The sequence below is a fragment of the Nicotiana sylvestris genome, chromosome 2 (genome assembly GCF_000393655.2).
Source record: "Nicotiana sylvestris chromosome 2, ASM39365v2, whole genome shotgun sequence".
Taxonomy (NCBI): Eukaryota; Viridiplantae; Streptophyta; class Magnoliopsida; order Solanales; family Solanaceae; genus Nicotiana; species Nicotiana sylvestris.
In genome coordinates this window covers 216,213,578-216,241,567 of record NC_091058.1, presented here as the reverse complement: position 1 = coordinate 216,241,567, position 27,990 = coordinate 216,213,578, and the positions used below count along the sequence as shown (strand labels likewise).

The 27,990-nt window shown below is 38.0% G+C and overlaps 1 protein-coding gene across 1 annotated transcript; it reads right to left on the bottom strand.

Moving 5' to 3' along the window:
• Positions 1-593: 593 nt before the first annotated feature.
• LOC104221427 (uncharacterized) lies at positions 594-27,463 on the bottom strand. Its single transcript, XM_009772496.2, has 27 exons — positions 27,210-27,463; positions 26,908-26,973; positions 20,917-21,003; positions 17,943-17,999; positions 17,740-17,804; positions 17,412-17,581; positions 17,103-17,164; positions 16,817-16,900; positions 15,376-15,544; positions 10,146-10,261; positions 9,070-9,198; positions 8,863-8,934; positions 8,606-8,701; positions 8,117-8,194; positions 7,218-7,346; positions 6,827-7,003; positions 5,724-5,924; positions 5,528-5,641; positions 5,191-5,441; positions 4,789-4,834; positions 4,463-4,711; positions 3,724-3,954; positions 3,313-3,404; positions 1,898-2,126; positions 1,412-1,768; positions 1,249-1,322; positions 594-1,135 (listed from the first exon to the last, which is right to left on the bottom strand). The coding sequence occupies exons 1-27, from the start codon at positions 27,315-27,317 to the stop codon at positions 1,033-1,035; spliced, it is 3,612 nt and encodes a 1,203-aa protein (XP_009770798.1). The 5' UTR covers positions 27,318-27,463; the 3' UTR covers positions 594-1,032.
• Between the last annotated feature and the right edge of the window lie 527 nt (positions 27,464-27,990).

The window sequence follows — 27,990 nt, the reverse complement described above, 5'->3', positions numbered from 1 at the left end:
GATAAAAAAAAATATATTAGTAGTGCTTTTTAAGAAACCACCTGATGGGAAACTCGGTAAATTATTTTGTTAATTAATAATTTTAAAAATTAGAAAGAAAAGTCAACATTACTCTGCGCCTTTAGTCCTTTTCAGGTTACTGCTCCACACTCAAGAAATTGGGTAACACATTTAGATTTTAATTTAAATTTATGTTTTCTTATGTTTTAAAATTAATTATTACCTACATAAAGTACTATAAGTAAAAATTCTTATAAATAGAAATTATTTTTTAAATCTAAGTCAAAAAATTTGTTTAACTACCCCCATCACAATAAATACTAAAATAGTACTCAAAAGTCAAAAGTTCACATATACTCTTTTTGACCAAAAAAGAGTAATTATTTACAACATTTAACAGAGTAGAAGAAGGACAACTTTACAGGACTAGTGATGGAAGAGATAACATAAGTATGAATATCTAATGAATACAACCAAAAATAATACTATAAATTTATTTAAGACAGTTGTAATTTTTGAATTTAGTTTTAAAAAGGGAAAATAAATTTTATTGCATGTTCAAAACACCATGCATGTTTTTTCGGTCGAGCTCGTCGCACGAAACTTGCTAGTGATGTTTACCTCTCCAGTGTAACTAGAACGAGATGAGTTTAGTAATTACAAAAGCTAAATGTGGATAGAATCACAAATATATAGTTGCTGAAACTATCCCAAAATTGGCAAGGTTAAATTGTCAAAATTTGCAGCACTAACAGCTAACAAGTGATCATCATCCGCCCTATTCGGCAACAATATTTCAAATTTAGATGTAGCAACGTCCCAAAAAAATTGAACTTAGCTACTTAAGCTCATTGTCAGTTTCTATCGTAGTAGAGGTTGCTGTGAGGAGATCCTTATGCCAGTGAAGATTGCTTCAATCGATCAAGAAATAAGAACTATCTCTGCTCTTAGATCATGTCACCTACCTAAGCATCAGAGCTATTGCGCTAAAACTCAACCTTCAAGTTCCTATATAATGGTATAAGTAAATCCTCAGTATGTTTTCTTTCTCACAATTGGTCTTTTCACATCTTTCTTAGTTGCAGCTGATACTGATGCAGACATTCCCATCATGGTTTGGTATAAATCCTTCAATCTGCAAGTAGAGTTACAAGGAAATAGACATTATTTTGTTTCATTTCCTGTGCACTAAAATGATTCTAGAAAGATAACATAGATCAATTAGACGAATGGAAGTTTCCCAGATACCTTGGCATGCCAATGAAAAGCGCAATCACAGAAACTCCAACAAACAGAGGATATACAGGAGCCGGGGCTAATTCCTGCAATCATGGAAGACAGACGATAAAAAGAATATTAATTTCCAGTAAGTCGCCAAAGCAAAAATACATTTGACAGAAAGTAAAAATACCTGTTTCTGGTGATTGAAATCGATTTTGTACTTGAGTGGGCCCACATGAATTTGGGTATGTTTCTCTAAATCAACCTCAATAACTTCTGATTCAAATCTGTGGGTACTTTTAGGCAGAGATGATCTCAGCTGCACAAGGTGCTTACCCTTCGGCAAGTCCTTCACCTGGAAAAAGTTTGAGAGAGGCAGTGGGAAGTTGTATTCAATCTTCAGCGGGTCAGAGGCAGACTTGATTTCCACCTGGAGATGTGAATTAAATTCTTTGATTTTATGCCCTTCAACATGGCCACTTAAAATGGTCCTCTCTGGCTGTTCAAATACTATAAAATCCAATCCCTTATAATCCTCAGCCCTAACCTGCAAATTATATGAAGTTCACACAAACAAAATACGTCAAACAACTTTTAGATAAAACTTGCTGCAATAACTCGTATTTCTAACTATAACTTAACATGAAAGAAAAATGAAAATATAAAGTGTACCAACCTGAACGGTCATAGACTGAGGAGATGCACGCTCGATCATAGATCCACCATAGGCAACTTTCTTTGCTACTTTGATCACATAAGTAGTGTCAGGTAGGAGTCCTCTCAATCGATAAAATCCTGTTGAATCTGTTACTGTCTCCTCATAAAAGCCTTTTGACTCCGCTCGAGCTTCTACTGAAACACCTTCTTTTGGTTGACCGGACAAGAGCGTAACTACTCCCATGGCACTGTAAAGAAGTCAAACCATCTGAATCCCAACAAAAAATGGTGACGATATTGCAAATGACACGTCAAATTTCTTTTCTTGCTTGTAGCTGCTCGAAGAATTTTCAGGGGTCTAAAGCTCTCCATATGTGTACTTAAATCTTATACACCATGTCTTACATATATCAATTTAATGGCAAAGGATACCAAGCAATGGTCGAAATTTTATTGAAGCTGGTCATACCTCACTTAGTTTATCATATGATATTAGAGAAGTAGCAAAGAGTACCCAAAACAAACTCCCTTCATCAAAGAACTAGCAATAACGGTACAACTTAGACGGAAAACCATACGGTCAATTTTCAACAAGTGGAGAAGAAGAGAGGAAAACCTTATAGAAGAAAAGAAAAGCTACAAGTCAATAGATTTTCTTCCCCAAGCCGTTAATAGCCAAAAACTTCTAAAGCACCCTTATGTCCTTGTAGACCACAATATCAAATATGATACATGCCAAACCTTTCCCCATTTCTCCTTTTGTTGATTTTTTCTTGTTAGTTCTTCATTTGTCCTTGGTGCATCTCAAGCACGTCCACTCCATAGGTGGAGATTTTAGAACATTTTAAAGGATGAACATATTGAAAATCGATACGGAGACGATATGAATGACCAAATATTTACTACTATATTACAATGTCAAACAACCATTTATTAACGCTAATGCATAATGCTAATACTTCTCAGCGTTTATTAGGTTAATTAGGTGAGTTCAAGTACGCAGACGATCAAATGAAAACAAAATACAAACTTCTCGTGTCATTGCATGTCCTGCCATTTATTCTTTACTAAATGTTTTTAAATTTCCTTTTTTCTCTTATTTTTTATATAAGGAATCCCCCATGGCCAGTGAGGCATGGTTTGAAACTCGGTGGATAACGGGCTTGCTCCTCTACCCCTCTCAGCTTAAGTACAAGCCTTCTGTCTGCTAGGGGGTTCAAACTCGTGACATGCGCCTAACCCACACATCACGCCTTGAGCTCTTACCACTAGACCAAAGGCCTGGAGGCACAAAAACCTTCATATTTAAAGGTTATTGATTGGACGGAAGCATCCAAGTAGATCGGAACCCGCATGTTTCAAATAATCAAGACCTCACACAATAACATTAAAAGCTACGACATTTGAGCAACAGAACATTCCCTGTATATATACCTGTATGCAACGCGGGTTGCATGAAAGACAACTTCCCTTGACTCTCCAGAACCAAGTTCAATTGCCTCTGCTGGAGGGGAGAAAGCATATTCCTAGACAAACATTAGCAATCATTCCCTCATTAGAGAAACTAATACAATTGTAACATGGATGTTGTAAACAATCAAACAGATCATGCTCCTGATAGTTATTTGGGGGGGGGGGGGATCATCATTTAAGATAACCATACGAATTCACAGTTCGCTACAGGTTATAATACCATAATGACAATAAACACAGTATCATAATTAAGCAAGGAAATTATTACTCAAATGAAGACTCGTCAAAAATGATCATGTTAGAAGATATACCAGCATCTATATTCAAAGACAATCATAGAAAAGCCTAAGTTTAGAAATAAAGAGTAAATACCTTAAGCAAAGGTCGGAGATAGAAACTCCCTGGAAACAAGTCACCAAACACGAAAATCCCACCAACACCTGTTACCGTATTGTTCCTGTAACCATCTTCTCCACTTAATGATAAGAGAACTGATGGAAAAGGCTCGTTTGCATCTTCTCTAGAATATATACGCACTAAAATTTGGCCCAGTTTTTGACAAGAAAAGGAATGAGGTCCGACTTTCTTTACATGATAACCAGGCTGTGAATAAAAAAGGAAATGTTAGGCAGCTCCACTAGAAAGAGAAAAGAAAGCTTTTATCCTAATCAAGTCCACACAACCTTAGTAGGCAAATAAGATCCAAGAAGGAATAGCTGACAGCTTAAATTTGAAAATGCAATCAAGGATAACCACAGCAACAAGAAAGAAAAAATTTGCAAGCAACTCTCCTGATATCTACCTGGTTCATACTTGTCTTTTTTTATCAAGTAAATAAAAATTTCGTTAATGATAGGGCCAAAGTAGATATACAACAAGTATATCTACTTTTAGTCTTATTTTGCCAACAATGCACATATATCAAAGACATCCATACCATCAGTACAAATGCACTGTATATCACCCAAAACAAAAAAAATAACTCAAAAAGGGATGAATAGCCTATTAAACAAGCTGAAGATGCTATCGATCTACGATTCTACGCAGCCAAAGCATTATGAAGAAACAAGAATAACTCAGGCGGTTGGAGTGTAGTCAAGAGCATTCAAACCTTTGAAGCTTCAATGCTATAACTTATATCATCATATAGAGGCCCTGCAACAAACGAGCCATCTGTCCCTGTGGTAGTTTCAAGTGCTAATTCGTCTCGCTTAAGTGGAGCACTTTGGCTGTCTCCTGCAGCAATTATTTTGACGACGACATCATCGAGAGGGGGAGAAACTGATCCTTCTATATACATCCCAAGACGACCAGCAAAAGGAGGAATTGAAGATTGGCAGCCATCTTGCGTCACGGCAACCTAGAGAAAGTGGGGAAAGGCTTCAAAACTAAGACTAGATACATAAAACTATGATAAAAATTTGCAATTCCACATACATGCTGCTGTCTGGGATAAAATAATATCTTTTTTCCGCCATCATCCCTGCAACATGTAACAACAATTAGAAATGCATGAATAGCTAAATTATTTAGATACACAGCTAAACAAAAGAAGACCGGCAGTAAACAAAAATTATTTCCTCTCTTGTAAGGAATAAAAGCAATCACAGGAGTTGATCAATACATGAACCTCTATTTAGGCTAGGTCATATTCTTTAAAGTTCCTGATCAAAATAAGTACTTTCTTTTTTAACACAAAGAAGAAAACCGAGAGACAGAGAGAACACGGAAAGGAAAAGAGAGAGAGAGAGAGAGAGAGAGAGAGAGAGAGAGAGAGCACAAAAAGAATGAAATTGAAATGACTGAGAAGCATCAATAACGGACACATAATTCACACACCTCGCATCTCGAGGAACAAAAGTAAATTTCCCCCCCGCAGTAGCCCACATGGAAAATTCATAGACTGCCGCACTCGATTGATCAACTCCATTAGGCACACGTTTTGACGTTAGACCACCAACAACAGAACCTTCACTGTCCAAAACATCCAGTGGTATATTATCTGGCAAGCCCTCAATGCTACTAAATGAGCTTGATTCAACATGGATATGACCCTTCAAAATATAGCTCTCCCCTTTCAAATAGATAGGCTACAAAAAACAAGAAAATAAATGAGAACATGGAGATGATACCTGAAATCATATAACAGAAAAATTCAACCCCAAAAGATTCATACAGATAGGCTAGATGTGTCAAATATCACAGAGGAACTCCCAAATGAAATACATGAATTTGGAAAGCTCAGTTCATGCGCTCCTGGAGATTCTACACACACGTGTTGAGAACCTTTCTGCAATTCAAGAACCCGAAAAAGAAAATGAGCTTCTCGTGTTAGCTAAGAGATTTAACTTTTTGAGCTAGATTAAGCCAACCTTGATGTTCAAGTTCATTCTAGAACCATCTGGTTGAGTCAGCAAACCATCCACATCATGGCTTGAGATTATGTTGACCCAGAATCCTTTTTGAACAAAATCTACCCCTTTAACATCCTCAGTGCCAACTTCCAAATTGATAAAACTCTGCTCCCAGCACCATTTATCTTCTCCTGATGATATTGGATAATTGTTTTTTACCTGAAAATAAGAACATAATCATCAAATGGAACACCACAATGCATTGCCAACTAATTGAACAAAGAATAGATAGATGCAATATAGATTGTAGTTTTCAGCTAGACTAATTCTGGCTATAAGTATTTCTTTAAAAGTCCAAAAATGAATACAATAAATGCACTACTTAATGCAAAAATAGGCAAGAACTATCTCCAATTTACTCCTGCATAAAGTCTATGACATGCCTAGGCAGAGGAAAGGATCCCCTGAAATCCCTAAACAAGAGAAAGAAATGAACTTCCTTGTATATTGAATTCCACATGGAGCATTTTTTTTGGAGAAAAGGAAAGCACGAAAGAAAAAGTTATGGAAAAACGCAAGTGAGAAGAAAATTTCATTCCGTATACAATCCCAAACAAATTAATAATATGTATATATAAAACTTCTGCCAGCTTTTTGTATGCTGCTAACACAGCAATAAAAATAAAAACATATACTCATGCGAAAAAAAGATCAGAGTGGAAAATGCATCGCTGCTGTCACAAAAATAATAAAGCCAGAGAACATCTTAGAGGACTACGAAGTGAATTTCCAACCAACGGACGCTATACTGGCAAAAAAACAGAGCTTAATTTAAAAATAAAAGAAAAACACAAACCTTTAATCAACAGATATAGTTTTTCTTTTTTCTTTTTTCGCCAACGGGAAATGGGGAGGGGTTTACAAGGTGGGGAATCGAATCTTCCCCAAGAAGGTGAATATTCTGGTCGTCAACCAACTAGACTACTAAGATTCCCCACAAATATAGTTAGCTAATAACAAGGGGGATAAAAAGCACTGGAAAAGACATTGGAGATGTAAATAGAACGAAATGCAAAGGGTCCTAAAACAGGATGAAAAAAGGACGTAGATGTGGATGTTACCTCGACCCTGTATTTGCCAGGGAGAACATTTGAGAAGAAAAACTCATTACTCTCATTTGCCAAACCAATTGTCTTCTTTTCATCTTTACTTTTCCCATCCAAGCGCAGAAGAGTAAGAGAAACTGAAGAATCACATCTCTCTTTACAGACAACAGAGCCATGTATACTAACTTGTGCCTTCAGAAAGAAAAAAAGAGTTCAACAAGAATTTAACTTCCTCTTTTTTTCGGATAAGGTGATCAACGAGCATTTTATCTGAATTTAGATGGGCTGACTTTCAACTACCATATTTCACAACTTCAATATTAAGTTTGACACATCACGAAAAACTAGCATAACTTCAAAGAAGTCCTTGGTTAGATTTGAAATTCTTCTAACATAGCCCAAATACCTGATAAAATTTGATATCCAATAACGGACTCCTAACTGAGACATCAATATGAGAAGGAGAAAACAGAAGCTCTGGAGCGTTCTCAAGTTTTGCTGGAATGGCAGATAAGCGATATTCACCAGGAGGAACCTGTGACAAGTTGAGAGAGAACCTTAATGTGTTTCAAACAGATAATTGTGAAAAACTATCAAGTATCATTACATCTGAGGATGATGACAAAAACATCATCGTGAAAAATTTATGTCAATCAGTTCTGAAAGGATGAGGGAATGCTAAAAGGTCTCAAAGATCCAATACTGAAAGAACCTAGGAGCTGTGACACTTTAACACCCAAAGTCCTATTCTGCTTCGACCTTGGTATCTTGTAGATTCAAGAGAGGTCTTATACAAATGGGGTTTAGTTATATCTAGTACGACTTTTCTCAAAAACAATTTTATGTGCTTGCTCTTTGTAAAGTCAAGAGCAGGATATATACCTTTCACAAGACACTGAAGAGGTACCCTCCAACCAAACAAAAGAAAAGGAGGGAAAAAGCACCCCACTAGAACCCAAGTACTAAAAATCTTACTCACAATCAGGACATAATGGGCACAAAAGCTTAAGAATTCTGAGAGTGTACATATAATTAAACATGATAGACAATTTGAAGCAGGATGTAAAACTCAAGTTTGCTTAGACATGTCTTTGTAAACAAGCACCAATAATTGATGGTTTCTCATTCTGCACCCTCCCACACACTTGTGGAAATCAGAAAAAGTATGTTAAAAACCCTACAGATTATAACAGATATGATTCTGTTATACACTTGATTATCCTATTTCACCTAAAACAGCATCCTATAACTGCGATGGCAAGTATTCAAGAAGAGGAAAAAGTTAAAATATTCACTCTGACATACCTCAAAGCAAAAATGGCCACTCTCATCAGTAAGTTTCACTTGAGGTTTAACATTTTGCGGGCCATGAGTCAGAGCTACCTGCATGCACATAACCATTTGCTAGAAGACTATGGAAATATCAAAAGAAACTGCACTTATTTTTTAATTTCTAACCATGAAATCAGAAAACTAACAACTTGAGATAGGTGTATGATATATTTTTAAGAAAGGAGATAGGTGTATGATATAGATTAGTTAAAAAAATTAAGAAAACTACTTTAAGCCACTAAAATATACCAACATAACTCATTTCACATAAAATCTGCAGAATCGCGAGCAGTATCTCTTAAAAAGTAACTCACCGCTAGTAAAGAAAGAGGTCATATCACAAAGCAATATCCAACCAGCATAACATAGTAATTTCAGATTTGAACTACATTTCATGTGCAAAACAACACTATTCTAGGAAAGCTGCAAATTTGATGGAAGAACAGAAGAGCAACACGATACCTTCGCCTTGAATTCAGAACTAACTGTTTGCACAGCACCACATACATCATATGATGCAGCTTTGATGTCAGAGATTGAAGCCATATTAGGCAATACCTAACAATATAAGGATGGAAGGGACGGAACCACCAAAAAACGAGGCGGTAAGTAACCATTTGGAATATAATGACCATATAACAAATTATTCGCACTAAAAGGAGATAGATCATTCAAATCATCATCGTAAATTTCTTAAACAACGCAGTTGATAAGCTTACCAAAAAGTCAACGAGCCGCTCAAATCTGTAGCGCGCCTTCTTTGCTTCTATTGTGTATTGTTTAGACGTAACCTGGATTTTTTATTTTACCACAGACAACGTCAGGAAAGACTGATGCTAAAAACAAACTGGTAGTACTCACAACAACTTGCCAATCCTCCAATGTTCAGAACTTTGAAGCTAGAGCATAGCTCCAAATAGAATTACCTGGTCAAGCTTGTAATATCCTTCTTTGTCGGTGATAGATCTTTTCTGTCCATCAACTAAAATTTCTGCACCCTCAATTCCATTACCATCTCCATCCACCACACGACCCCCAACAGAAAATCCAGTGACCTATGAAAAATAAGATGCAACAATATTTTGACACATTCCTTTGCTCAAGGAATTACAGGGAGAAGCTGACGTATCAATGATTCTAAAAGGACAAAGACTCGGAACATGTGATAAAATACATAGAACTTCATACAACCAATTTGCGAAGCAAAAAGAGTACAGTTACTGAATAAAGCATCCATCCTCTACCTTAGGTTTTCCAGAAGAAACAATCAACGAAAAGATTGGAGAAGCTTACATTATGGCGCTAGAACAAGAAAATATGCACCATCTTGGTATGATAAACTAGTTTGGAGAACTGAAGAAAACATGCAAAGATAGCTGGGCCCTTTAGCAAAGGATGTCATAAATATGTGTGGGTGTGGGTGGGGGGATTGAAAAGAGCTTGTGCGTGCTCTTCAGTACAGTGATCAATAATTTACTGGAAGTAATCTCACTTTTATTCGCTGATTATACTTTTTATAGAAAAGAGTTACAATAACTCAAACTTATATTCTGATTAGACAAATATGTAGCTTTTTTTATATGAAAGAGAAATAAAAAGATGGATACCCATAGCAACCAACTCATAATATCTTTTTATTTAGTCCTTGAAAGATCTATATTGAGTTGTACCTTCAGTTCAATTTTTTTTTTAAAAATATCCTATCACCAAAAGGATGTGTGAGATTATAGAGTGCAAAATATCCAATTTATCCAAGTGCGAACAACAGAATTTGCGTCTCTGAAATGGCAGTTGCAATTGAAAGAATAAAATACAAGCAGTCAACATGGTTCTAATACCTCGTTGTTAAGACACTTCCTCACAAACAAAAGTAGCAGCAAACTGAAGCTTTAACATACTTTCAGCAGATACTTAGACAAAAGGACAATTTTTGAATTCCCACATAATAAAATAGAGGCCCATTTAAACCTTTGTAAGAACAAAACAAATTGCAATACTATACCTGAAACTTTTCTGGCACTATAACATGGTCATGCTGAACCGATATTGACATTGAAGAAGGTGAAACATCAAAAACTGTGTTTTCACCCTTGTAGAAGGGTAAAAGCTTGTAAACCCCTGCAATTAGTTCATTAGATCAACCATTATAATTGAGAAGAGGGGAGGGAGGTGGGGATAAATGGTATCTTACCCAATCAAAAAAGGTAGATACTCGTGCCAAAACACAGCAAAAATGCAGAAGCACTATAATTTTCTTTCTTGCTTTCTTAGTTTTTCTTTATCAGTTTCTTCTTTTTACTTGATCAAGCGGCACGAAAAAGTAATAGAGAAGAAGCATTATGAACTTCGTTTTCCGGCAACAATCAGTAACGATGTCCTACTGAAAGACATGCAATATTCACCGGCTATGTGACACTTTTGATTGACCTCGCCAAACCCACTGCACACATCCACTTAAAGTCTCTTTGCCAACTACCGATGTGGAGGAATGTGAAGGACCAGAAAAGGGCAACCAATCATCACTTGCATAGACAAAATGAGTGAAGAGCTCAAGTTGAAAGAGCCACAGCTCAAAATGTCAAATGAAATGGAGAAACTGGTGGCAAAGAAGAGCCTATACACAACCCAATATTACCTAAACCCTTGTCAATTAGTTCTTGTGAATCAAAGGGAATAGGGTCGAAGGTACCAAAAGTGTGAGTATAGACGGCCCTTTTCGAAAACTTTGGAAAGGAGATCATCCGCATTCCCAGGGAAGACCTTCAACTTGGTTGCTTGAATCTTACTTCAGCACTACCTTCCGATTTAGCAATTTTGCAGCAACATCTTTTTTTTGAAGTAACGATTTTGGGGCAACTTATCGCATCCCCAGTCACTTGCCTTTTGGATAACTTTATTTGTAACCAGATTTAGAAAAACGAAAGGTGACATTGACAGGTTAATGCAGCTACTAAAGGGGAATTGGGCTGAGAAAGGCATGTACATAGCGATTAGCGAGTATTAATTGGAAAGTCTAGTATAGAAGGTTAATTAATGTTATTTCTGTAAATAAAAACGGACACATACTTTTTCAGGTTTGCATTGTTCAGGAGAGATCACAATGGTCTACTGAGAGAGGAGATTAGTGAAGTTGATCCCTAAAATGTTTTGCAAGTCGTTATTAACAATAGTCTACTTTTAAAGCTGGTCAAGTCCTAGAGGCACTATACCCAAGCCTATTGCAAACTCCTGCATGATTCGCAGAACCTTTAATTCAGGAAATTCGTGCGACTACTAATCAAGAGAGTGAAATATTCTAGGGAAAAAGTCTAAATTTACCCCTGAACTAACAGTTACTAAAATGGGTCAGATTTACCCTTATTTCACGGAAAATTATTAAGGACTGATTATCTTAGTCTGATAAGCATAGTTTGCTGCTGCGTGGATAAAACTTGGCCAAAATCCTTCGTCTTTGTCTCCCTATTACTCTCTCCCCCATCTGAAAAGAACCCAAAAAAAAGAGAGAAAAAATTTCTGGTCAATAACAATGAGGTAGGAGTTTTCAAGCTTTCATCCCCATTCAAATCCAAACTTCTTCTTTCGTAGCCTTAAATTCTTACCACTCCCTTTAACACCTCTACTATTGCTAAATTTCTCCTTTCCCATTCAAAAAAATCGACCGAATCTTAAAAACAATTTGCTGCTGTTTGCACGAATCTGAAAAATAATCATGCTATAGTTTTACCGGAAATCGCCCCTAGAGACAGATTTGGACAGTCAAAAGCATTGCATCTGTGCAAGTACCTCCCCTCCTAAAATTGGATTTTTTTATTGGAATAAAACTTTGGCTATGAAAATGTGGATTTTGAGATGATGGGATGAAGAAAAAGGAAAACAGAATGGTGGGTTTGGTGAGTTACAGAGTGATTAAATTAGATGACCGAATTCTACCATTTTCATAACCAAGAAATTGCAATCTCTGGTAAATGCTAGTTGATTGAGTGATAAATTGCAATCTACCATTATTAGCAGTTTGGATTTTCTGTGGATTGGAATATATATTTGGTTATGAAAATGGTGGAATTTGAGATGATGGATGAAGAGAAAGAAAACAGATTGGTGGGTTTTGATGAGAATGATTTTACATAGTGAATAAATTATATGACCAGCAGCGTGTGAGGAGTAGTTTTAATTTTGGAAAATGGTGATTGAGCTTGGGAAGTAGTTTTTCCAAGAGAATTTTCGGATGGCGAAGAAGATGATCTATTATTAAAAAATACTTTAAAATAAGATAAAAGTGGACGTAGCAAAACTCGGTGATAATTAGTTCCTAATAATTTTTCCGTTTGAAATAAGGGTAAATATGACCCATTTTAGTAACGGCAAGGGTATATTTGCCCCAACCATTAACGGAGGGCAAATGTGAACCATTTTACATTGTTCCGGGGTATGACCTTTTCTGAATATTCTATAATGAATACCATTGCAATAATTAAAGACTCTATAAGAAAGCAAATGCAACGATGAACTTATTCCTTATTGCTCTGATTCTTTCATCATAATTGCTGAAATTCAAAACTCAATTATTCTTTTTTGGGACTCATATAAACAGGTCTCCGAAGTTCAAACTTTGGCGACATTTTCTCCCTAATTTTTTTAAAAGCTTCCTATTTCTTAACTTTCTCTTGTCAAAATGGTGAAGTGGGACGCATTAGCGGTCAGCTCTCAGGTGGAGTGTCTGGCACAACTGCTACTAGAGATTTATTGGCAAATCATTTTGGTCAACTAATATCCTCAGAGTCATAATCCAAAATTAGCCATAGCTAAACCCAAGAATCTCTCTCTCAAAACAGATTTAGGTGTGCACTCACTTCAATCTATAAAAGAGTTGCCTTATAAGAGGCTTAACCAAACAGGTAACCTAAAGCAATTTTTTATATTCACATATCTTCCTGGACTATAATAAGGTATTCGCTCAATTGTGATTTAAATAGGGCACAATTTTGGAAAATTCAACTTAAAACAGAAATATCACTAGACTCACCTATAAGTTTTGCGAATAATTCTAAAAAAAAAAGCCCATTTTCTCAGTTCAGCAAGAGCGGGTATTCAAGTGGTACCAGAGTGGTTTGAATTTATTAGGGAACAGACCTCCGTATTTCCATTTGCACAAATAATGAAGATAGCCTCCACTATCATTTTTTTCTTAATGAACTCGAGTCAGCATTAAAAGGAAAATTTTATTGGGTTTCAGACAAATATAAATGTATTAAGTAGTAATCTATAAGTTATGGATGCACTAGAGAAAAAACCTTATCACATCTTTTGCTGCGTTCCTATACTGTAAGACCTTTAAGTGTAAGTTGAGTTTGATTTTTGGTTTATAAACATATAAATTGTTCTTCTACGATACAAATTCAGCTGTGTGTAGAACTTTTAATAGTTGGATTATTGATTTTTAAATAACATGTATATATTTACAAAAGACGCCCTTTAGGATATGGACTCAAATAAAATACAAATTTTCTGAATGCTTATTTCTAATTTTATATGTATCAGCAGAACTTGGCTTTTATGATGCTTTTTGTGTAGAAAGTAGAAACTCATATTCTTTTAATAAATTGTTGATTATTTCCGGTTTGTACCACTTGATCGTCTTGGGTTCAGTAGACCTCAATGTTGGTTTTAACCTTGGTATGATTGAGATATCTGACAAAGTTAACTGATACCTTTTTAAGTTATGAGTTACGGATGCAATAAAAAGACCGGGAAATAAATGACATGCTAACACTTCTAGCCACCCTCCCTGACTACACTAGTGATGAGCAACAACCAGATAGCATGGTATGGGGAAGATCCAAAGATGGGAACTACAAAGTCAACGACAGCTACAACCTCATGTACTCTCAGAATGGTATGCTGGAAAATTGGCCTTGGAAACATGTCTGGAGAACTAGGCTACCACCTAAAGTCTCATGCTTTACTTCGATAGCACTTAATGAAGCAGCTCTCACACAGGATAATCTATGCAGAAGGAATATAGTCTTACCCAACAGATGCTACATGTGCCAACAGAATTCAGAATCTATCAGCCATCTATTTTTGCATTGCCCAGTTGCAGCAGCCATCTGGAACTTTTTCCTCTCTATGTTTGGTCTGCAATAGGTGGTCCCTCTATTTATTAAGGAAGCATTAAAAGTTGGATTTTTTGGAGAGTTGACAAAGCCATCAAGAAGATCTGGAGAATGATTCCAGCTTGGGTTGTTTGGAATGAAAGGAATCACAAGTGTTTTGATGGGATCTCAACTCCAACCCATTCTCTGAAATCTATATGCTTAGTTAATATGTTCAGTTGGAACTTCCTCTCCCCTATAAATAGAGTTGACAACTTTTTGGATTTTGTTAGCTCCCTGATTTTGTTAGCTCACAGGTGTTAGCTCCATGATTAGGGTAGAAGGTTAGTAGGTAGTCGTGCGTTTCCCTTTGTCTTCTCGAGTTCGATAGTATTAGTGCTAGTACAGTACCCTTTTTTCCTTAGTTTGCTATATTCGCATGTCTTGTTCCGTTATTACTTGCCATCGGTAATTCCCTAGTTTGCTAGCAGTACTTCGTTCATATTCTCGTTTGCTGCCTTGGATTTAGTTTCCTAAATATATTATCTTGCTATCACTTGTTATCGGTACCTCTTTCATATTCTCTGTTGTTATCTTCGATTTAGTTTTCTAATTATTTGTCTTGAGCAAGGGCTTCTTTCACCTTCTTTAGCCGAGGGTCTATCGGAAACAATCTCTCTGCTCTTTCTAGGGTAGGGGTAAGGCTGCGTACATCCTACCCTCCCCAGACCCCACTTGTGGGATTATATTGGGTGGTGGTTGTTGTTGTTAGCTCCCTGATCTTAGTTTAGTCACTCATGTAATGGAGCTAACTAACTTTTGTACTCTTTTGCTATTAGCATCACCCTGATGCTCTTTAATGATATCATTTTACATCAAAAGGTCAGCCCGGTGCACTAAGCTCCCGTTATGCACGGGATCCGGGGAAGGGCCCGACCATAAGGGTCTATTTTACACCCAAAAAAAATCTTGATCTATTCTTTTATCTTCATGTCTTATTTTTATTTGATTTTTAAGAACACAAACCTATGCACTTAAGACCTTCCAAAAATTCAAATAATGCTAGGAAATAACTTACACTTGGCAACTATAATTACACACAAGTCAAAGAATTACATCAGCAGAAATAAAGAGTTTTACCACAAGGAAGGGATTTTAATGAGAAGATTCCATTAGCATCTGTCACATTGTGGCAAAGTGCTTCTTTCAGTCCTAGATCACCAGATGAATATTTAGAGCCCTTGGGGCAATCAACATTTGTGACATCATCCGAATATAAATAGATATGAACTCCCAATATGGGATTTCCCTGCAATACAACTTTAACATTACAAAATATAAAAGAATCCCAACATACTATTAATTGGAATTAGAGAAGCTACTTTGGAGATTCACCTAATCATATTCTCATCCTTTTCATGGACATGAGGTAGTACTTTCATATTTTTTGGTATCACAAAATGGGACTAGGGAAACAAATAGGACATCAATTGATGGCTAATTCATGTCGATAAGACTAGTGCTATGTTTGTTGACTTTGCTTCATAGTTTGTGCACTTCTGTTTGAACTTTGAATAAAGAATGAATAAGAGGTATATCTCATTGATGTAGCACCAGGCAACCAACAAAAGAAGAACGTAGTGATCCTCCCTTTTTTTCCCTTGACGTGTAAGAACATTGTATCCATCTTAATCAATCAACTGACTAGTCATCTTGAGAAAGTGAAGGTTATCTTAGATTAATAGAACTTAGCCCACAAGATTACCAGGTTTTAATTTCTTGGTCTCCATAAGCTCAGTCAAACTAGGAAAATCAAGGCTACTCCAACTTTCAAGAATTACTTTTGCTATGTATTAGCAAGAAGGTAATGGGAGGTATAAATCCAAGCGAGCTTTAAAGTCATTTTAAATCCCACAAAGCTGCATTAATTAAAGAACAAGTTGGAAATACCCATCTCTCGCAAAATTACATGTTTTTTAATATATTTTCCCACTGCACTAAATAATATGTGCGAGGAAGATATATCCTTCTGCCGCTAAATTAAACCGGTGCAAGGAAGCAAATTTTCTTGTTCGATAAGGACGGTGCAAGAAAGCAATTTTTCTTTTCCTTTACTTCTCTTTACCGCATCATTCAAAAACCAATATCCAAGTAACTTGTTTGAAACATAATGAGATCATTTTATGTTAATTTTGCATTCTGATACCGAGGTAAGCCATACAACATGTCTCATAAAGAAGTGTGGATTTCACTCGCACATCTCACATCTCACTAGAGGAAGAAATGACCCTTGGCTCTTAAGATCTCCACCTCCTTCCCGCATTTTCCGCACCTTAACTATGCGATGGAAGACATATGTAGGTGCAAATTCATTCGATGGTAACAAGTCCAATACCTCTAGTCGCTTTTAGGCTTTTAGCAATGTCTTGTCTTGAATTGTATGTAAATATGGTTCACAGTAAAATCACTATGAAATACAGTTTACACAGAACTAAAAGCTACTGTAACAAGTCGCAGCAGCAAACCGTAATATAAAACTTAAACCAGAGACAGAGATCGACTCATTACTAGAGAAACTCACCTGAGCAACCACAGATCCACGAATATCATAACCAGGGACAAAGAAGAAGTCTTCCACTATCCTATTTTCGAAACCCAACTCAATCTGCAATGAGACCAAACATGGTAGATATTTCAATTACTGTTCCTTATTTTTTTTTATATAGGTAAAGAAAGAGACAAAATGACTGTTCCTTATTCCTAACTGATGTACAGAAATTTAAGAAGTAGATATGGTAAACAAAGTCTATGTGATTATGCGGAAAGAAGAAATACTAATCCAAAGAACATGGGGGACTCAAAAGCACCTCAGCAGATCCTCTAACTTGAACATTCAAGTCGTGACGAGATGCACGTAATCTGTACTTCCCTGTAATGAAGATCAAGTAGCACAAAGTGAAAGAAAAGAAAATGGTACAAAGTGAGCTTTAAAGCAGAATTATTGCATGTTAAGCACACGTGATTACTGTTCATAATCAAAAATAAACATCAGAATCATGTGGTTGTTCCATCTAACACATAGATTTGTATTTTTCTTTATTATAGATTTGTATTCCCGTCCAAATATATGCACTCTAAAATACAACCAAACAACTTTTTGGGTAACATTTACATACCGGGAATAATGTTCGTGAAGGAGTATATTCCTCTGGGTGTTGATAATGCAGAAGACACAACATCACCTGCGGGAGATAAAAGCTCAACCTTCACGTTTGATGGGCCTCCATCTTTCAGAAAGCAACTCTCCCCGCCGACATTTCCTACAATTCGTCCAGATACAGTAAACCTGCAAAAGCAGTGACTCAAGGAAATGATTCAAATGATAAAGCTAAGTAGGAAACAATATAAACATTGTAAAAGAGAAATGTTTCCCCTCCATTGTTCTTCGTTCATGGAGCAAATGATTCAAAGACTAATTTCAATATTAAAAGAATAAGGACAAACCCCGTGAACCGAAAATTTATATCTTCATTGCCATTGCAACCAGTATGATCAATTGCAATAGGTACCTACAGAAAGATCCTTCCTCAGTCAGATACACCAGCTCGGAAGAAGGAAAAAAGGGACTAATATTTGAGCTGCTAGCAAATCAACAAAAAGTGCATATGCTAACATATTATCATCAGCATAAGATTGAAGACACTCACTTGTTTAGGATCCCACGACCATCCCTCCGGTCCATTGACTTTGATCAAGAAAGAACCCTGCAAAATGATTTAAAATACAATGTGAGAAATTCTTTTATTTCCTCAGAAAACAAGAGAAGTCTGAGTACTGATGGCAAAGATCAGAAGCAGATAAAAATCAACACAACAGGCTGGGAATGGAAAACAACATAGTCTAAATTGGCTCATATATACTGAACCTTAAGCCCTCCCTAGCTCCAGACTATGACATGCAAAAAGATCTTTATACTTGCATGACTTAAAGGGACAGGGAAAGAGGTGTCAATGGAAAAATTAAAGGGACAACTATGAAGAATCCTAACAGCACAAGAAGTGTGTTTGATGCAGAATCAAGAGGGAGATAATTTACTGTAACGTGGGCATTGACTAGCTGAATTATCTTAGGAAGGTTCTTATATGGTTCCAGACAGTGTCAGGTCTCAAGATCAACTTTGTAAAGTATGAGATCATTCAGGTGAGTGAAGTGAACAATATTGAAAATCTAGCACAGGTGCTCAATTGCATGGTTGGAACTTTTCCAACTACTTATCTTGGCGTATTATCAGGCGCTTCCAATAACTCAATAAGAACCAAGCAGTGTAGAGCCGGTGATTAAGAGAGTTGAGGAGAGGCTAGCAGGATGACCAAAAGGGTAGATGTCGAAAGGGAGGATAAGAACACATGTTGAGCATCCTTACATACTTTATGTTGTTGCTTCACGCAACGGCCCGTGTCACAAGTAAACTGGAAAGGCTGCAAATGGGGAGATCCAAGATTGAAGAACATACTCTATGGAGAGGAGGTGATATCAGAAAATTATGTATTACTGAAGGAGGATGGATGACAAAAAAGTATCAAACTTCCCGTAGGATGTGCACTTTGGAGGAGTATTGTGAAAGAATGGGAAGACTACATTGGCAATATAACCTTCAGGGGATAGAAGTCGAATCAGCTTTTGGAGTAACAAGTGTGGAAACTCACATTCCCAAACAATTACAGTATCTCAAACCATACGGAAATGACAACAATAGATTCGCAGTTTACAAGAGGGGGGTGTTCATTTTTTGATCAAGTAATAAGATTTTATAAAAATAATGGGCAAGAGAAGGCACCTGCATACAAGAAATATACCAAAAAAGTAGAAACCTTAGAAAAGGATATGTTTTTCTACAAATGACGGCCAATCTTCTATACCTATAGGAACGCCGTGGGTGCAGCAAAAAGAAACAAGGGATAAGAGGCTATTCCTCAAGTATACAAAATCCTTCTCTATTCCCTCAAAAACTCTCTTATTCATTAGGACATAATGGCCAGAAGGAACCTTCAGGATTGAGAAGTAACTGTATTCCAAGGCCGGGTTGAAATTCTTTACAAGCAGAGTACATCTTATATTAGCCAGGACTCGTGGAGGTGGAGGGTGGGAAGAGATGTATTGTTTTCAGTAAAGCTATATTATCACAAAGCTCTCAGTGAGGAAGGACTCGAGTTTTCCACGCATATAGGTTTAGATTCCTAGGAGGCTAGGACACCAAGAAGGTGTGGTTTTTCTCTTAGCTGGCAGCTAGGGGGTTAAAAATTTGAGAAAAAGGCAGATAACATATATAAGCTGGTGCTTCATGTGCAAACGTTTAGGTGAAAGATGTAGGTCACCACCTATATTGTTGGTGGCAATTCACTGTGGTGCAAGATTTTGAGATGACTCGGGATGCAATGGGCACCGGCAATAGTGAAAGAGGCAATCTCCCGCTGGAAATTTAGAAAAAGGAAGAGAAGTTGAAGATCCCGGGATGTTACCCCACTATCATTCATGTGGGTCCTGTGGAAGTAAGGAAATAGGATAGTTTTCGATGGTATTCGAATGACAATGTACATTTGTAGAATAGCCTCTCACTCGTAGCTTTATTTTGGTGCGCCCTACATATAATTGGGTGTCGTTTGTAGATAATCATATTATCTTGTAGATTCTCTACTTTTTTGGGATACTGCTTGTGTACAGAAAATTTTCCCATGATTAAAAAAATTATTTACCCTACCAAAAAAAAACAGAAGGAAGGCTATAACAGCATAGTAATTTCTTCACACAGCGACAAATATTCATACAAAGATATATTTCCAATGGAAGGATCAGATTAACAACACTGAATATGAAGGGAAAGAGGGGATAATGGAAGAGTAGTTCAATTCTAGAAGCAACTTTGGAACTTTTGTAGAGCATCAGCTCCAACAAAAATTACTCAAAGGAGAGACCGTTTGTGAGTTACGCATTTGAAACACATCTGTTGACAAAGTAATTAAGTCAAATGAAAGTGTATCTTCTCTAACAACTTAAGTATATCTTCTCTAACAACTTAAGTTTTAAATGACGCAGTCACACAATTCGGCATGGTACCATAGCAAGCGAAACCTTGGTTCAAATTTCACCACCACCCATTTATCAAAAGCATTTACACATGCATGGCCTATGATAAAGAGTCAAGTCCGCAAGTGAAGGGGGAAGTTGACAACATAATTAAGCTAAATGAAAGTGTACCTCTCTAACAGGAGCTATAAGTTAAAAAACCATGTGTACTCCATCTTTAAAGTTAATACAGGCGCACCCAATCCATCTTCCACTAAAAAAGCCATGTGTACCCATCTTTAAAGTTTATACGACCTATACAACATTTACATTGCCCATCCAGCAAAAAAAATTTAAAATATTGTGGATTAAAAAACTTATTCCTCATGAGATATCAGTGCCTTGTGTACATTTAGTATTTTTAGCCCGGCATGTTTGGCTATTGGCTATTTAGCTGTCCTGCAGCGTAACCAACCTTCTAATTTGAAGACGGTTAAAGTACACCATAAACCTCAAAGCACCAAATGACATATAAGCTTGTTGACTTATCAAGAAAGACGGAAAAAACATAAGCCTGTCGGATATAACGTGCAACTCAGTACCATCTAGAAGACGTACCTTATCATACACTGGAATGAAGTAATAGCCATTAGGTGCACAATGTGTTCTTTCCTTCACCAAACCATCCAATGTGCGAAGCTCAACCTGCATTAGAAAAACATGTCATTGGAAGCTCTAGTGTGTTATCCTTACGGATTTAATTAAAAGCCCTGTAATGCATAAATTCGCGATGGCTGACTGAGAAATATTAGGCATAGTGAATACTACAGGACCCGTCAACAGGGTATACAAATAACTCTTCAACACCATTAATTTGAGAAGCTGAATTGGACAACGCCGACACCAATCAGCATGCACAAAATGCCACCCTTTTTAAGCTAGGGCTGCAAGGCATAGTCCCTGGAGCACGGGGCTAATTTCCTATGGAATTTTTTATTTTCATATATACGCAAAAAGTAGTATATAATGAAGCCAACAAATGGTGAAATAAAAACAAAACTTTTTTTTTATAAGGTAAATTGTATTAATCCAACAGAAAGGGAAAATTCCCTTTTAACAGAGTTATACAGAAAAGTAGAGAATTTACATCAAAACATGATTCTCTACAAAAGACACCCAAAGATCCACACAAGTGGGGGCTACATGAGTACACCAATAAGCAATCAAAGATAAAAGACTATTACTAATATTTGAAAAAGATGATTCAATTCCTTCAAAAACTCTCCTATTTCGCTCCCTCCAAACTATCCACATGAGAGCTACCGGTGCGAACTTCCACGCCTTTTGTTTTCTTCGCCTGCGTAGACCTGCCCAGCTCTGTAGCATTTCCTTAACAGTGCTTGGTATCACCCATTGGACACCAAAAAGATGTAATATAACCCTCCACAAGGCCGAGGAGACACGGCAGTGCAACAAAAGATGATCCACTTCTTCCCCTGCGCTTTTGCACATGTAGCACCAACTCACAAGTGTAATTCCTCACTTGCGGAGATTTTCTGCTGTCAAGATCACACCCCTCGCTGCTAACCATGCAAAAAAAAACATCTTCGTGGGCGCTTTAGGGATCCATATCGATGAGTAAGGAAAAATGGCCTCCCCTCTCACAAGCAAACTCTGGTAGAAAGACTTGACGGTGAACAAACCATCGGCACGCAACCCCCATCTCCAAGAATCACTAGATTGGTGGTGCGTGCCTTGCCCGTATAGTAGTGCCAACAGGTCTTGGAGTTCCTCGATCTCCCAATCTTGCATGTTCCTTCTAAAAGATAGGTCCCACACTACCACCCCTTCATGCTCCTTGCGAATCTGTTGAACTGTCATTTCCTTCTGGTTAGAGACACTGAAGACGTTAGGGAAAGAGGCCCTCAGAGTATTCTCTCAGCACCACCTTGGATTCCAAAAGCTTATTCTCCTTCCATCGCCCATCCTGTAAGTTATGTTTGCATTGAATGCTTCCCAATTCTTCATAATGCTCCTCCACATGCCGCATCCGAAAGGCGCTGTGATTGCCTTGGTCCTCCAACCCCCTACTGTGGAATCGTACTTTTCTACTACTACCTCTCTCCATAAAGCGTTTTCTTCTACCCCAAATCTCCACATCCACTTTCCTAGCAATGCTCTGTTAAATATCCTGAGGTCTTTTACTCCAAGTCCACCCCACTTCTTTGGGGTGGTTACTATCTCCCAATTCACTAGATGAAACTTTCTAGTGTCATCTGTCGCGTCCCAGAGAAAGTTCCTTTGTAGTCGCTCCAGTTTTTCTATGATGTTCGCAGGGGCTTGCAACAACGACAAGTAGTAGGTGGGGATACTCGATAAAGTGCTCTTAATGAGCACTTCCTTACCTCCTTTTGACAAGTACCTTTTCTGCCAGCCTGCTAATCTTTTCTCCACTCTTTTGATCACTGGAGTCCAAACTGCAGTATCTTTGTACGAGGATCCTAAGGGAAGTCCTAGGTAAGTAGTGGGAAAGGAGCCCACCTTGCAACCGAGAACATAGGACAGAGCATCGATTTTAGCAACCTCGCCCACCGGGAAAATCTCGCACTTGCCGAGGTTGATTATGAGTCCTGATACAATCTGGAACCACTGTAGTATATGCTTCAAGTTTGTCAATTGATCCATATTGGCATCACAGAAAACCAGAGTGTCATCGGCAAAAAGCAAATGAGATACTTTTCGGTCGCTGATAGCTCCAATTGGAGCTGAGAATCCTATCAAAAAACCACCTGCCGCCGCACGATCCATCATTCTGCTCAGAGCATCCATCACTAGAATGAATAACATTGGGGATAGGGGATCGCCTTGTCTGAGTCCCCTGGAGCTGCCAAAGAAACCGCATGGGCTACCATTTACCAGGACTGAGAATTTGACTGAGGAAATGCAGAACTTGATCTATCCCCTCCATCTTGCCCCAAAACCCATCCGCATCATGATGAAATCCAGAAAATCCCATTTGACATGGTCAAATGCCTTCTCAAGATCCAGCTTGCATAGTAATCCAGGTTCTCTATTTTTCCTTCTGGAGTCCACAAGTTCATTCGCCACCAAAGCGGCATCCAGGATCTGTCTACCTTCCACAAACGCGTTCTGGGATGACGAGACAGTCACATCAAGGACCTTCTTTAGTCTGTTGGATAGCACTTTAGATATAATCTTGTAAATGTTCCCTACAAGACTAATAGGCTTGTAATCTCTGATAGAGGATGAGCCTTCTTTTTTAGGCACAATGGTAATAAAAGAAGCATTGATACTTCGCTCGAAAACACCATTCTCGTGGAAATATTCAATGGTTTCCAACAACTCCCCCTTAATGGTATCCCAACATATCTGGAAGAAAGCAATCGAGAAACCATCAGGCCTGGGTGCCTTATCACCAGCACAACTTGATACAGCATTGTGAACCTCCTCCTCATCGAAACCCCTCTCTAGCCATTCATTGTCTCCCTCCCCTATGTGACTGAAATCTAGCCCGCCCAGAGTAGGCCTCCAGCTTTCTTCTTCTTTGTACAAATTCTCATGAAACTCCACTATCGCCTCTTTTACCTCCTCATCTCCCTCAACCCTCACCCCATCCACATCTAAAGAAGTAATGTAGTTTCTCCTTCGATTTGAGACCACAACCCTATGGAAAAACTTAGTGTTTGAATCCTCCTCCTTTAACCAGAGTGCCCTCGATTTTTGCCGCCAACTAGTCTCCTAAGCTATTGCTAACTCGACTATTTCCCTCTTGACCTCCCCCAATCTCACTTTCTCGGCATCTTCTAACACCCTCGCCCCTTCCCGTCTCTCTAATTCCCCCAATTCATGCATGAGCTCCCTCATTCTAACCTCTACCCTCCCAAAGACCTCCTTATTCCACCTAATGATGTCTTCCTTGAGCAGCTTTAGTTTCTTACAAAGACGGAATGAAGGTGTTCCTGTTACGCTGTAGCTTGTCCACCATTCTCTCACTTTGTCGCACTAGCACTTTCAACCACATGTTTTCGAACCAGAAAGGAGCACGCGCCCCTCTCCCTCTGCAGCCATCTAGCATAATTGGCATATGATCCAAAGTCAGCCTTGGTAAAGGAAGCTGAAGTGCATGTGGGACCAGCTCGTCCCAGGATGTCGAAATCAGAAATCTATCAAGTCTAGATCTTGAATTTGACTCCTCCGCCCTGGCCCAAGGGAATCTTTCACCTGACAGAGGAAGATCAATGAGAAAGTGATCATTAATAAAGTCAGAAAACTCCTCCATGGCCCTCGAGATCAGATTACATCCTAATCTCTCCTCCGAAAATCTAATAGTGTTGAAATCTCCCCCTAGGGCCCATGGAATGTCCCAATCCCCTATAACATTCGCCAATTCCTCCCAGAAAGGCGCCTTGGTCCCTTCTCCCACCGGACCGTACACTCCCCCAAACCCCCACTCCACTCCACTCCACTCATCCTATCTTTAACTAGGGCTGCTAGAGAAAAAAAAAACCTTCTTAACCTCCTTTACCTCCAAACTTCTATCATCCCACATAAGAATAATGCCCCCTGCACTTCCCACTGCTGGAACCCAATCATATTTTACCCAACTACCTCCCCAGACACTCCTCACAATCGCATCTGACAGAACTTCCATTTTCGTCTCCTGGAAACAAACTAGATTGGCACCCCACTCTCTAACTCCCACTTTGAGGATGGCCCTTTTGTTTGGGTCATTCATCCCCCTCGCATTCCATGAAAGGATCTTAACTTCCATAAGCAACGATGTCCCCCTTTCCCTCGGCCCCCCTCGCCGAACTCCCTTCCTCCCTGTCGCTCACTCGGCCCCTTCTCTGGTACACCACTACATCCCCTAAATTTTGTTGCCTTACCCCTTGACCCGACTCCCGCCCTTTACCATGAAAGAAAGACTGTTGCTCAATCTCCCTCAACAGTTCTAACACCCTATCCTTCTTTCCTTCAAAAGAAACACCCAAAAATTTCCCAAAGTTTAAAAGTTTTTCTTCCATCCAGAACGACAAGCCCCCTCCACTCCGTGACGAAAGTGGACGTGCATCTTCGATAAGTACCCCTTCCTTGCTCCCATCCGAGGAATACAAGACCATAGCATTGTTGCTAGAATAGTCCTTAGGCGACGGTAGAGTTTCATTAGTGCTATGAGAGCCATCAACCTCTGAAATTAACGCCTCTCTGCTACAAGACTTTCCCGCAATGTCAACATGATGATGTGAAGGAAGGGAGCATGGAATATTTGGTGCCTCATTAGCTTTAATAGCGGCTGCGGTACTATCAACAGATGGGGCATTCATAGCAAGCTTTCCAGATGATTCAGAAGGTTGCATTGTTGCCGCAACACTGCTTAGTACAGAAGTAGATGTAGGGGTGGTGATGCTGGGTCTAGTAGTGGCTGCCGGCCGAGGAGTAGCACCATTTTCTTTAGCCAGTTCTGTCCCTGATGCATCGGACTTCGTTGTAGGGCGTATGATACTAGAGCTTGGTGGTGAAATACCACTGTGAGAACCAACATTGGCAGTAGAAGAAGGAACACTTGTTCCCATATTCTTAGGAGCTTTATCAGCCGCAACATTAGATGATCTGGGCCCCTGAGAATCGATTCTGATAGAATTGGAAAAAGTTGCGGGGCCCATTTGTGAAGGCCCTTGCATATGCTTGTTGGATGGTCGCCCGGCCCTATGTTGCTTAGGAAAGGACCGGCCGTGGGTGGCCGTACGCCGGAACTTTTTCCGGGAGTTGGGTCGCGATGCTATTGGCTATCAGGTGGTGGTGGTGGAATCTTAAGAATCATGGTTCTCAGGCACCTCGGGGATTGTGCTTGAGAGCATTTTCACTAGCAACAGTTTCGGAATCTAATGATTGGTACTATCACTAAACATATGGTATATAACTACCTCTTGGAAAATTCACCTGAAGGACAAGTAGTTTTCCTAAATAAAAACAACACTTGATCGTTTAAGGAAAGGACAGTGGGTTAACGGTCAATAATTTATCATTTATGCTTACAAAAAAAAAAAAAAAAGGACAAACTTTTGGTTTAAGATAATAAAAATTGACCTCTTTTTCCCTTCACCAATAATTTTTTAGTATATGAGTAATAAATAAATCATCATTAGGAGATATTATATAAATTTCCAACTTTATTTAACTTTTATATGTTTTTAAAAGGGTGGATGACACTTGATGTTCATTTTATTTTTAGTAAGACAGTAGTGGATCGAGAAAGCAAAGCTTAAAAGGCAAAAGTGCTCGTATGTGCGAAGTCTTCAATGAATACCGGGGAATTGGCCAAGTATTAAAGAGAAAATATATGATAAATGCTCAAGCTCCAAGGTTTAGTTCCAGCGATAGCATAATAGAACTCCAACTTTCCCCGAAAGCACCCTACCTCAAGAAATAGCAATACTTGAAAGGAGATATCACTCCTTATAATACGAAAACCAACACAGAGCTTAGTCCAAAATTAATGTGCATTTGGCTGATACTAACCATAAGGTGAACGAATCAAGTAAAGGAGAACAATTATGGATTATCATACTTTCAATAGTTGCCACTTACAATGATATTAGAATAATCTAATTTCGGATCGCTTGACTTCCTTGACTTGATCAGTTCCGAACTCGCCTGCAGCAAAACAAAAAAAATAACAGATCAGTGTCAGACTCTTCACCTACTAAAAGCAATCGACATTATAAAAAGAACCAAAAAACACACTAAACCTAAGATTTTTCGATCTCCGATTTGAAATCAACATTAAACCTTCACAAAAAGTAGCTCAACAGGCCTCAAAAACTGAATTTTTTTGTGCCAAAATCAAAACTTTAGCAGATGAATAATGAAGTAGTAAGAGATCAAATCACCTCAACAAATCCGCCACATCCTTGAATTGAATCAGCAGTGGCAATGGATGCAACATAGAGAATAATCAATACGACTGTGAAGACATATTGATAGTAGGTGGATGCCATTGCCGGCACAAACAGATCTCGCTCTGCTCAGTTCAGCTGTTCTCTCTGCTGTGACGCGCAAGGGTTTTGGTCTTTGTACATAAGACCTTAGAGGTAGGGCCAGAAGGGAGAAACTAGATATAAAGAGCAATATTTTATATTGTTTTTGGGTATGGTGAGAGAGTGATCAAATCAATTTTGTTCATCAAAGTTAGAGTAGATATAGTATTGTAGCAAGATTGAAAATAGAATCTCTAATTTTTATTTTTTATTTTTATAGAAATTGGAGTACTTGTATATTTTAATTTTTATTTTTATAGAAATTGGAGTACTTGTATATTTGTACAATTAATACTAATAGCATGTTTGGATTGGTTTATTTTAAGAATCTGTTTGGAAAGTCACTATGTAATTGGAATTGGTGTAATTACTAGTGTAGTAATTATATAGTTGTGTAATTATGACGACATGTTTGTTTGTCATAGTGTAATTACAAGTTTACTGTTTGGCTGCACAAGTGTAAGTACACAGTTAGATTAAATTTTAAATTAAGTAATTATCAAAACTTAAAAATTAATATAATAAATATATGCCAATGATATTATATTTGGTATTTAAGATGTACATTAATTAGTAATCATATATTTATAACTGATATTGTAAAAATAATTTTTATGTATATTTTTAAATTAAA

Excerpts from the sequence above, each read along its gene's own strand:
- LOC104221427 (XM_009772496.2), bottom strand. The coding sequence starts at position 27,317 with ATGGCATCCACCTACTATCAATATGTCTTCACAGTCGTATTGATTATT. Across the intron at positions 26,974-27,209 it reads GATGTGGCGGATTTGTTGAG|GCGAGTTCGGAACTGATCAA; the intron begins GTGATTTGATCT and ends GTTTTGCTGCAG. Across the intron at positions 10,262-15,375 it reads ATTAAAATCCCTTCCTTGTG|GGGTTTACAAGCTTTTACCC; the intron begins GTAAAACTCTTT and ends AACTAATTGCAG.